General features: G+C 38.6%; 1 protein-coding gene across 7 annotated transcripts in view; it reads right to left on the bottom strand.

The window, feature by feature from the left end:
• VCAN (versican) overlaps window positions 1–12,873 on the bottom strand; it is a 109,869-nt gene that overhangs the window by 5,500 nt on the left and 91,496 nt on the right. For all 7 annotated transcript variants that reach the window (XM_054054411.1, XM_054054412.1, XM_054054413.1 and 4 more), the window contains 2 exons: window positions 2,538–2,682; window positions 94–276 (listed from right to left, as the gene is read on the bottom strand). In XM_054054411.1, coding sequence (XP_053910386.1) covers window positions 94–276; window positions 2,538–2,682 — 328 coding nt within the window. The remainder of the gene's footprint in view (window positions 1–93; window positions 277–2,537; window positions 2,683–12,873) is intronic.

Here is a 12,873-nt window from a genome sequence, read left to right on the forward strand (position 1 = left end):
AGCACTTCTCTTAAAATTTATGCTCATTACTTATTGACCTTAAATTAGCCTATTGTTTCTGATCCAGCACTGGTTTCCTTTTAAAGAACTCACGATTCATGCAAGTAATTTTAGGCATATCCCATCTTCCATTTCCTTGACACCGGATGGTTGGAATATGACGCTGGATGAAACCATCTTTGCAGTGGTATCTAATAAGGGAGTTGATCTCATAACGAGGTTTCATCTTGCCAAAGGTTTTTGCGTTTTCCACAACAGGAGGCTGACCACAAGCAACTGAAAGAAAGAGAGAATATAACCCAAAACATCAGTTTGTAAGTGCACTTCTGAATATGGCACTGATCTCTACATCCTGCTAAGGCAAGATGTCAAGTGACCTCAGTTAGACTCTCAAGAGATACATCCAAATAACTACAGTGAGGTCAATCTTTTCTGTAGTTCTCCAGTCTTCTGAATCAAATACAGTAATGATGAAAATTGGAAGGCAGTGGATAGTATGGTTAGTATTGCCTTTTTAAAAAATCCCTGATACAAATTTGAACCAAAATGGTTGGCATATTCACGCAAAGAAGTGATTTTCACTGGAAAGCTGTAAAACCTTAAAACCCGTGAGGTTTGTGCATGCATTTAAAAAAAAAAGGTGTCATTTTCAGTGTACTTTTCATGTCTTCCTCAACGATAAGACTATTTAAAAACAGTTAAATCTCATGGATCCATCAAGGTATCATAGTATCATAGTACAGTTAGCATTGGAAGGGACCTTAAAGATCATCTAGTTCCAACCCCCCTGCCATGGGCAAGGACATCCCACCAGATCAGGCTGCCACAAGGCCCCATCCAACCTGGTCTTGAACACCACCACGGATGGGGCATCCACAAACTCCCTAGGCAACCTGTTCCAGTGTCTTACCACTCTCATGGTGAAGACATTCTTCCTAATGTCCAGCCTAAATCTGCCCCTCTCCAGTTTATACCCATTCCCCCTGGTCCTATCCTCACAAGCCTTTCCGAATAGCCTCTCCCCAGCTTTCCTGTAGCCACCTTCAGGTACTGGAAAGCAGCTATAACATCTCCTCTGAGCCTTCTCTTCTCCAGGCTGAAAAAACCCAACTTTCTCAGTCTGTCCTCTAAGGGAAGGTGCTCCAGTCCTCTGATCATCTTTGTAGCCCTCCTCTGGACCCATTCCAACAGCTCCATATTCTTCTTATGCTGAGGGTTCCAGAACTGGACACAGTATTCCAGATGAGGTCTCACAAGAGAGGAACAGAGGGGTAGAATCACTTCCCTCAACCTGCTGGCCACACTTCTTTTGATGCAGCTTCCTGGTTGCCTGATGCAGGTTGGACTCCTGGGCGAGCACACCTTGTGGGCTCGTGTCGAGCTTCTCGTTGACCAGCACGCCCGAGTCCTTCTCTACAGGGCAGCTCTCAAGCACGTCATCCCCCATCATGTACTGAAAACAGGGATTGCCCCAACCCTGGTGCAGGACTTTACACTTGGCCTTGTTGAACCTCATGAGGTACTCACAGTCCCACTTCTCCAGCCTGTCCAGGTCCCTCTGGTTGACATCCCATCTCTCTGGTGTGGCAACTACACCACTCAGCTTGGTGTCATCCACAAACTTGCTGAGGATGCACTCCATCTCGCTGTCAATATCACTGATAAAGATATTAAACAGCACTGGTCCCAGTACGGACCCCTGAGGGACACCACTTGTCACGGATCTCCATCTGGACTTTGAGCCATTGACCACTGCTCTCTGAATATGACCATCCAACCGGTTTCTTATCCACCTTACCATCCACCCATCAAATCTGTATCTCTCCAATTTAGCGAGATGGATGTTGTGTGGGACTGTGTGAAAGGCTTTAAGTTCCAGAGAACATGTTAACAAAAAGCTATAAACAGTAATTGGGAAAATTAGAGTGCACACAAGAGTTTGGCTGATTCTTTACTTTCCCAGCCAGAAGACACAGAGGCAGTTGCTGTACAGCCGTAGAGCTCCCAATAACAGGCAGCTTTCCTCTAAGTATCATCTCTAGTACTGTATAAACCAAGTGGGCTTTTCAGATTCCAGTGGTGCCAAGAAACCAAATTAGTTTGGAAAAGAGGAAGATAAAGGTGACCATTATTTGATGAGTGAAAAATATACCTGACAGAAGCTGAAGAGCCTACTCTGACTGCCCACATACTTCACCATGATACCATTCCAGCAAAGAAGATTTGGCAATATTTTCATGGCATGTAAGTAAAGCAAGCCTGCCAGGTATATAAAGACCTCTTTTACCAAGATCTGTACCTAAGAAGAAATTTGCCTGGTTTTAACCAAGGGTTTCAATTGTGTACACTTTTGTGCCTGACTCAAGAACAGATTAGGTAGAGATATAACACGCGGACAAAGACAAAGGAATACTTTGTGAGTCTAACTCGGTTAAGGCTCACTGTACTTGTCACCATAAATCAGCTGAAAATTGTAATTTTAACTTTATAGAACTGGAATTTAGGGAATTATGCTATTTTTACTGGAAAATTTATACCTGTTCCTTTCTTGCAGGTATAAGTAAGGTGATAATTGCATGGTACATCATTCCACTGCCCATTCTCATGCCATATTATAACAACACAATCTTCTCCAGCAGAAAAGAAGCTGTCTGGCTGGTTTGGTCGCCAGTTCTCATATTGCTGCAGAAAAGAGGAGCAAAACCGTTAATTCCAGTGCTAGAGTATATTTACATTCCATTTTACAGAAGAACATACAATATTACCTTTAGCAAAGCACAACCTAATTTGTTTGATTCAGGCTGCTAAACACAAACTAAACAAAACTAGATTTATAATATCCTCTCACACTCTTAACAGATTATCTCAATGGGAAAAAATATTCTGATCTAATTTCTCACTTACTGTAGACTGATGTCAGGTGAACAAAACAAAGTGACACAATTCAGCACTAGCAAAACCTTATCCTAAGTAAGTTAAAACAAACTCTTTCCTTTAAGAGTTTTTAAGTTAAAACACAGACAGACATAAAGTGGAATGTAAGGAAGTGCAGTAAATAACCCATAACTCTCATTAGTTCACATCTACTAAACAGCTATTGCAGGCTAATTTCTCAGACTCATATTTATTCTCTGACCTCATTTAATGAAGTCATTCAATGGGATGATGTACAGAATTAGGTGCAAAATAAGTGAAGGTGTCAGAATGTGCCCCAGATCACTGCAGACTGATATTTCCATTAGAAAGTCCTAGGTGGCAGACTGAGCATATATAGCAGCCTCTCAACTTCAGAAATTTTGATCCAAATTCTGCCCTCTGTAGAAAAACTAACCAAGACATCTATGAATATGTGTGAACAAAACCAGAAACTGGTACAATAGTTGTAGAAGTAGAAATCTGATTGTTGGCTTGTGACAAAAAGAAGAACCAAAGAGCCTTCAAACAGCTGAAAAATATTTTTAGCTAAAAAAAAAATTTCTTAGTCCCACACCTGAGACACACATCTGGCATATCGATTTGGTCAGGTCTGCACTTATTTAGCTGTGCTTGCTGGCTGCTGGCAGGCTGTCCACACAGAGCTCCATGGATGGGCTCAATCTGCATTTATTACACCGTAGAATGCAGTCTTTCAAGCATGGCTAAGTTCATCTTTGCTTGGTGTCACTTTGGGATGAAAATTAGGCAGGATTCAGTCTCTTTTCCAATGAATAAGCAGGAAAAATAGAAGCAAAGGGAGTTTCTCACCAATTTGAAATCTATGCTGTAGTCTTTGGTAGGGGACATACAGCCTACTGTCTCTGCAGTCAGCAGAGGTGGGATAATCTTTATCCCACTGGTTTTTATCTTGAAAGCAAATGAAGAACAATATTTCAAGATCTGCATTATGTTATGTAAAGAAAAGCAAGAGATGATTTGGGAAACTATTCTTAGTGGTTTTCTTTGGGGTTTCTGTTGTGTCATTCCAAGAAGAATTTCATGAAGGATAAAAATAGATTTCTGAAAGAACTGGAATTCACATAAATATCAGATATTAACCAGGCAGCTAGCCCCTTCTATGGTCAAAATGACACATTTTCTAGAGTGCTTATATCTTTCTTAGGGCTTACATCTCTCTGTCTGGAGCTGGCTGTATAAATATCATAAAAGTTTAGCTTTCTATTTCCTTAATTTCATGAAATAATCGCTATCCACTGTCTGAGTGAATATATTCTGAAAAATAAAGTTAGCATACCCCACACAAGTACTACTTACTTTACAATGAATCAAATTGTGAAAAAAATGAGTTAAATACTTAAATTTTTCCTAGCACATCATCTTATCCATGACAGTTTTAATTATCCAAGCAATTTAACAATCATGGTCTAAATAACTTTATTGTGCTCTGAATTTATCACCTCTAATAAAACATCTCTCTTTTTTTATGTGAAAATAACTTAATTCCATCTTGATGTTTCCGTGTTTAATAGTCCTAAACTATAATGTACACTAACTCCTTTACTCAAGTCCAGTATTCAGCACTTCAAAGTAGCTTATAAATCACAGAGTGAGTCTTGCAAACACAGTAGCCAAATGCCATACATATGAGTCAAATTCAATCTGTGGTGTGCCAGGCTTCCTGCAATACCTGGAGTAAAAAAGGCAAGCAAGCTCTCTGCATAGCTTCTGAGTCAGAAAGAAGGAAAACAGGGAGGAAGGCATATGCCCTTGCACAGTGTGAATGAATGTAACTTAGAGTGCTCCAAGACTCCTTTTCCAAAACGGTATTTTGGAATGGCGTCTGAGAAAAAGGTCTAGCACATTTTTATGGCAGAACTGGTTAAAGATGAAGGAATCCAATCAGAAAAATTCATGCTACCACAACATAGAAAGCTACTGCCTGCTAAACCAGGGCTACCTAGCACTGAAGGCTTAGGCTTGATGAAGGCACTACCCCAGATACCTGCGCTGTCTCCTCTGCCTACGGGCCTGTGGTGCACCTTCAGAAGCACCAGGAAGTACAACGCATTGAAGGAAGAGTCATGTAGGTTTCACTTGCCCTGCAGGGAAGTCCATCTGAGTGTTGCGGAGGTAGGGTAAGCAGAAAGAAGTAATAACCTCTAACTTTCAGCTTTGAATGTCTTACTACCCAACCCAACTGAAAAGTAAGATTTACTAATGTAAGTTATGAGCGTACACATGGTTGGTTACACTGCTCAGATGATGGGGAGCAACATCTTAACATGAGGCAATACAATCACTTTCAAGAATATGCCCAGACATATGGGTACTCAGAAAAAATAAAAAACCCAGTCAGTTTAGTGGTAGAAAAGTTTGATCAATGATACCCTGACAGCAAAGGAAAGACTTCAACAAGCCTTGCAGCTGTTGCTTGTGGAAATTTTACTAAAGAGTTCTTTGCTTCCATATGGATCACTGTGAGAATTGAGGATAATTAATGATTATTGGGAGCATGACAGCTGAAGGTGCTCAGCAGCTTGCCAGCTCCCACTTTAAGCACATAGGCTCCATATGCTCTTACTTGCCTTGCCACAATGACTCCAGAATTTGTGTTTGCTTTGCTGGTGGGGCTGCACTGTAATGGCAAAGGGTTATATCTAGGCCCTGAGGTTTATTCAAGAATGTCTGATATCCTCCAGCATGACTTGCTGTTACCTCACATCTGATATCATCATTGTACAGATTTATTTTGGCTGAATAAGTGACTTTGCTTGGTTTTAGTGCCAGAATTGCTTAGCAGAGGAAGTTCCAGACTGCTGAAATGCTTTCTTAGGTCTCCACCCAGCTTTTCTGTAGTTTTTCAACTCCTTATTTAGCCACTGATAGTGGGATAATGGTACAAAAAGATTCTCACAGTTTGAGTGCAGTAAGTTGCTAGTCAAATAAACTAACATTTTTCTTTCCTCTTAAGGATTATGTTTTTGCATGACCATGGGCACGATTCTGATTTTCAATTACATTAGAGTAAATTAGAAATGACTGCATTATTTCCAGTAAAGCTGTATCAGGAATAAATTAATGGGAAATAAATAAATCCTGTAAGTCACATACTGATTTGTACTGTTAGTTTTCACTTAAAATCTTTCATACCAAGTGTGCTAAGTGTGAAAACTCACCTACCCTTGCAATAAGTGTAAGAATCATCTAAAATACTCAGGTTATAGTTGTTCTGGTGGGAAACATTGCTTAAGATATGCTGATCAAGATGCCCTTTTTGAAGCCGCTACGCCATTTAAGATCCTTATATTTCAATATTTTACTGTCTTTTAGAAAAGCATATTGTGCAGACAGAAAAAAAACCAAACTTCATTCCTTGGCAATACATACCATTCAGGTTTGTTTGGTTTCTAAGATCACATCCAGAAAAGATCAGCTATATTCACAGATCAGCCAAAAACTACTGGCATGGTTCCAGCCACCCTGCTGCTAGGTTATATCTTCAAGTAAACTGTTTTTGTCTGGCAGACCAGTGAAACCACACTAAGGAGCACTGTGTTTAAATTGATAAAGCTGAAGACAGCCTTTTGCCAATAACCAAGCTTCAATCAACAGCTCTAGCAATACTTACAGTTGTATCATTCATAAGATATGACTTATGTTTTTGAAAACATAAATAAATTCAAATGCTAAGTTAATAAACAGAAGAAAAGCTGCTCAGACCCTTTTAGTCCTCAGCAGAAACACTTGGATTGAGTGGTCACACAGAGGGACCTAAAAACTACTACTACCCTGGTTTTTAAGCAGAATTACCACATCAAATGTGAGGTTTTGTTCTGGATTAAAGTGCAAAGCACTTCCAGACTGTACATTTTAGGACATATAATTCTAACTATGTACATGACTCAAAATGTACTTCAAAGGAAGTTTGGCTTACTACGCTTTTCTGCTCCAGCCATGAAGCATGCTTTGCTGAGGTGGCCATTGAGAGGGAAGTTCAAAGCAATGCAGAGGAGTGAAGGCTGGAAGCACACAAACCTCAGGCTCAAGCAGACACCACTGTACCAGTCACTCTGAAAAGCTATCAACATCCTTGATGGCAAGACACTTGGTTTTTTTAATAAAAAAACCTGATGCTTCTGTGTATCAGGTAACTGCGGGACCTAGCCCTTGGTCCCTGTACATGCCTTTGGTCCTTTAGGAGCCACACCACTATTCTGTCTTGCCATCATTTCAGGTTGATAACTGGGACTCCTGCTATCCTCTTTATGCCTTTAATTCCACCATAATAATTAATTAGTCTTTTTTGTACAGTCTTTTTGTTGAAAGCAAAGCCCACACTGGCACATTGGATTTACTTTTTCTAGCTTTTTCTGCTAAGGAGCACTGAAAATTTTCCTGCAGGAAGAGGGTGGATGGTCCATGGGTTAGAGCTGCAGGTGAGGTGGGGCTAGGTTCTTCAGGCTTCCTACAGGGCATTAGACAATGCTTTTGGCTGGCTGATTCCATCTGTAAAACAGTGACATAGTATTCTGTGGCCTCACAGGAGGAGCTTGGATATGATGCTTGCAGGAGCCCACAAAGATATTTTAAGCCCACATTTTTGGGGATGATTTCCTTATATGGCATTGAATTTACTCACAGCCATAATTTACCAGTTGGGTGACAGGCTGACTTTTCACTTAAATAAATTGTAAGAAAGCCAGGATTATAGCAAGAGCTGTAAAGCAGATAACTTTATTAGCCAGCCACTATGTTTTCCTCATTTAGATAGCCACTAATTAAACTGAATGAGTATACCCTTCCCATGATGAATGAGATCCTACCTTGTGGGAGGTTTGTTATTTAAATTTTCAGATAACCAGCCTTATTCAAGGGACTGATTTCCTTATTAATGTGTAATCCACTCATCTCTTTTGGATGTTTGCCCTGCCAAGGTGAGCCTATGAGTAAGCAGTGTCTCATCTTTGTGACACTGATTTGGAAGTTTCATCCTTCCTTTATCTACAAAAGACACACCAAGTGGCTGAGATCAATCACTTGTATTTTACATTCTAAAAGAGTCAGCAAGCACTGTGTTTAATGAAGCACAACAAAACAAACAACTGATGCAAACAAAACCTAACTGCTTGACCACCTTTTTGTGTAAGAGCCAATAATCTTTTGTATGTAACTAAAGCTAGGAAATAATTTACCTGAAACACAGCTATTTAAAGTTAGTTATAGGGTTAATGCTTCCTCTGTGAAAAGGAAGCATGCTTTCAGCATGTTTAGATAAGCTTAAAGTGCAAACTTGTTTTGGTACTTTTGGGCACTTGTTATTTCCAATGGAATTTTTACTTTCTTTCATTCTGGCTGCTTCCATATCTGATTGCTTCTTAATGTAAGACTAATGAGACAAATTAAAAAAAAAAACAATGAAAGATTTAGGGATTGACTGACTAGATATTCTCTGTGCCATTTCATCTTAAAGTGAAGCAACATTTCCTGTCTGGTATTTATCAATAAGCAAGCTGAAATCATCACTGCAAATCTTACTATTACTCTTTTTTCTCTCCATAACTCTGCTAAGAACAAGAATACACTTTTTTTCACAACAGTAGACAAATTTTTAGAAACCTTTATCAGGAAAGGCCCTGACCAAGTCCCTCATTGTGAAAGTTCTGTTATAATTGGATAGCTTAACTAAAAATTACATGTCATTTCCAGTAAGTCCTGGCAATTAGCCAGTTTTATAGGTTGGCTGAACTGCAACAAGATCAGCACAAGGTTAGAATAGGTATATAGAATAGTTCAGAAAACCCTCATTTGTGGCTCATGCTGTTATAAAGCACCGATTCTGTTATGAGACACTGACGGGAAGTTTGAAAGGGATTTAATTTCCTTTCAAGAGAAAAAAAGATCAGAGAGATTACTATGAAGATTTGGCAATGTCTGAAATACTTTCATTAAGTTAACCTAGTATTTTAATTAATTTGTACATTGGGAAAGACACAAAACTACCTTCTTGCATAGACTCTGCTTCATGTAATTTTACCCCATTCCTGCAAAGGATTTTTCTGTTTAATTCCATGAATGGAAGCAGTCTGACAGAACTCATCAAAAGCATTCATGAGATTAAAAGCTCCATTGAGTGAGTGCTTAAGCATATACCTTACTTGAAAAACATAGGTGGCACTCTAAACTCTATAGGGTAGATCATACACACAATTGAGATGCATAGTAAAATAACCTTTTGAAGGAGAGACCAAGCTAAGTGTGTTGATAAATTTTGCTGGGAAAAATCCCAGTAAATTTTAAGACAACTGCTATATGTAAACTTATGTACAAGTACACACAAAAATAACATGTCAAGATCCTGCTATTTTTTAGATCATAGTTGAATGGCTTTCCTCAGGCTCTTAATCCGGGCTTTATTTGCTCAAGATTTGGGAAACTGGTAAGATTTGGATCAGGCAGGAACCCAACACTTCCCATTACAGAGTCGCACTGTGAGCAAGACAGACTTCTAGAAAGAGCTTTGCTGCAAAAGATTACATTTGAAAAGTTTTGGGTTTTTGTTTGTTTGGTTTGGGTTTTTTTTCTTTTTGGTAACAGAGCAGTGGTATATACTAATAAACCCTTTGATTTCTTATGCAACAGCTTGCAAAAAAAAAGGACTGAATAACATAGACTCATGTATACCCATAAATATCCACTAGCAAAGAATGCAGATTGAATAAGCAGTAAGATTTATGCAAAAAATAAATAATTTGCGAGAGAAATCTGAGGAATACAAATGAAACAAGTAAAAAAAAAGGTGAGCTGATGAAGCTGGAACATAAAAGCACCATAAATCCTATCTTTTGTGGGGAGTTGATCGTGTGGTGGATCAGACAACTTGCTCTGACTTCTTTTTTTTAAACAAAACTGAAGTACAACTTTTCCATGAGCAAGAGAATCCAGTAAGTATGGCAAGAAGCTCCCACTAGATGGCAATGTCTACTCACTGTACAGCACATATAGCAGGAGTGTTCCAAAGCAATGATTTTTCAGAAAAAGTATCTATTTTATTAACTGTTTAAAAGCTAATTAAAGTCAATGGGAAAAACTCCATTGATTTTATCTGCTCTGTACCAGCTCTTCCTAAACAAATAACTTTCATCATGGTTCACACACTGCATAGTTCAATTTTTTCGGTATATGGTGTGTAGTGGGCTTTCAGAAGACACCTTTGCACAGAGACTGAAAAATAAGTGAGAAAGAGAGCTAATGAAACTCTATTGCTAATGGCCAGATGTTCTACTGCAGAAGAAAAGTATGGTAAGGTGTTAAATTTTGATTTGGTATAATGCATGTTCTTTGAGACTCACACTAAGATAATTATGTATTATCAAAGTAATTGAAATTGCATGAGGTGACTTAGTCCTTTTGTGCACAACTGCCATGAGAACCACTGAAAATCCTGCACTTTGTCATTTATGTCAACAATTGCTGCAGGTTTGTGGCTGTCTAAGAGTTTTAGCCCAGAGCCAACCGTAATGAGACTCTGAAGTAACTGCTGACCCCCCTGCTAAAAATAAGACAAAACCCACTTTGTCCAAGAGGCCCTCCTTACTGCCTACAACATACTGAACTAAAAATATACCTGTCATTAATAACATTATATAGTTCCCCTCCATTTAAGTGCAGGTCAAATCAGCATCTAAAAAAGAAGTTGTAATGACTGACTGCAGCACAAAACCAAAACATTTGGTAGATTTAAAATCTCCTTCTCCAAGAATCCTTTGGGACATGGGCACAATGAGCTTTTTGTTTGCAGCTGACTACAGTACTTTTTAGTTTGTTTGCTTTATTTAACCCTCATAGGCAGGCTCCTTCCCTACAATACTCCATGCCTTTTGAAGGTTTTTGTATTCAACAAAGCTAGTCTTTCTGAGAGAGGTGTAGTTACAGATTTGCTCAAGTTAAAGCATTCTGATTCACTGAACAATAACGGAAGGGAAAGAGAAGGCTTTAATTTTGGCAGAATTAAACTTCTGGTTTATTTTGCCTTTGCCTTTTTTTTTTTTTTTTTTTAAATTCAGCTACCTAACACTGACAACCTGAGGTCCAGCACTGCAAAACACAAAGCATGAATGTTCCTATGCTGAAGGGAAGAAAAACTAATGCAGAGTCTCTGGACAGTTTTAAAAGTGGCAATATGCCCCATTACTTTCCCAGCTGGCAGCATTCTCCAAGTGACAGACAATCTGGCCACAGACACTAGCCAGCTCCTTATTACAGCACTAATCTTATGTAATGGGAGTGAGCTCACCAGTCTACAAAGCACTAATTATCAACAGCATTTTCCAAAGGATATGAATAAGTCCCCTTGTGAGATGGAGGCCCAAGGCACAACCCCAAGTAGCTATATGTGCTTCATCCATAACATGAATAGCTCCAAAGGACTCCTTAACTGCTGTGCCTGCTCACAAGGATCCTTAACAGTAAAACACCACCAATCCAAATACAATGGAGAAGCTGCCAAAAGCAACACCAGATTTTTTCTATTTGCATAGGTGTGCTTTACAGCTGTAAAAGTTTCTATTCAAAGAACTAAGTGAATTATTTAAATTCAGTTTTCCTAAGATATTTTCTAACAACACATTGTGTTCACCCTTTCTGTGATCAAGCCAATTATCTCATGTTTCCAAGGATAATGTAAGTTTAGTTATTTTGTAGTTTGTAATAAATCAGACTTAAAGTATCCAAACATCCAAGTAGACATGGACAAATTCTTCTTTTCTCTTAGCTGCGTGAGTATTTCAGCTTTGCTTTCTTCTCCTGTATCACTGTGATTTTCCCAAATGTATTTGTTTGTATTGTTTAGAGATTTTTATTGCAATTGTAGATTGAAGATTGTCCATGATTCACCCTTAAAGTGTTGTTCACTATCAGAGAAATGCTGGGAGAAAAGTCCACAGAAAAGTGTAAGAATAATTTTGATTCTGTAATTTTGAAATGTAAACAAAATCTTACATATAGCCATTTTCATTCCCCTGTAGAGTATAAATCAGAGAAAAGCTAATGCTTTCCCACACCAAATGCCAACAGTACAGCCCTAGAACTAAACTGCAATTGATACAATATGTGGAATATTTTGAAACTTCACAAGTAGAATATTACAAAGCGGAATATTATGATTTAAGCTATAGTACAGTGAAATTTCGTCTAAGCAGTTGTGTTTTTATGAAAGTTAGACAGACTACCTTCTGACAGCATGTTTTCTTTAAAACGATATTTTCTAGACATTGCTCTTTCTTTGAAGATGATAATGCCTTGTGTGAAGTATAATCTGTGTTGAACAGATGTCTCTTCTTCTGTAATCACCTCTGTCTGGAGATTTTGTCTTATCTCAATGGCAAGGTCAAGCAGTGAGCCGGAGCCAGCTGCAAATTAGGCAGAGTTTTGACTCTTGTGAAGTTTCATAACATTAAAATTAGACCTTAGAAAGTAATAGAATATATGTAAGATTTATGGGAAAATCTATAGATATGCATGTGAGTGTGAAACATATTCTGTAATTAGCCTTTGTCTTGTTATACATGATCGATGGAGGTCACTTCCACATGTTGCCCAGGTGTGATAAAGGATGCTTGCTTTCTATTTAAAAACACTATATTATTTTCTTCTGCCTCTTGCATCTATCAATGTAATCATACCTAAAATGTCTTTAACAGTAATTGGCTTGACTTCCAGGAAGTAAAGAATAATGAAGCCTAAAAATGCTGAGGTGCTGCGAGTTTTCTGAACATACTTCAGTACCTGCTCTCACTACCTTCACCTTTCAGAAAAATTTTCTGAAGTTCACATCCTAAAAATTCCCTTCCTACTGATCCATGTGGTCTTAGATGTTGTTGATATTCCAAGTCCATGCTTGCATTAGTGGCCCCTAATCTCCAATTTGAACTTGCACCA

This window comes from Cuculus canorus, chromosome Z, assembly GCF_017976375.1.
Source record: "Cuculus canorus isolate bCucCan1 chromosome Z, bCucCan1.pri, whole genome shotgun sequence".
In the NCBI taxonomy this organism is placed as follows: domain Eukaryota; kingdom Metazoa; phylum Chordata; class Aves; order Cuculiformes; family Cuculidae; genus Cuculus; species Cuculus canorus.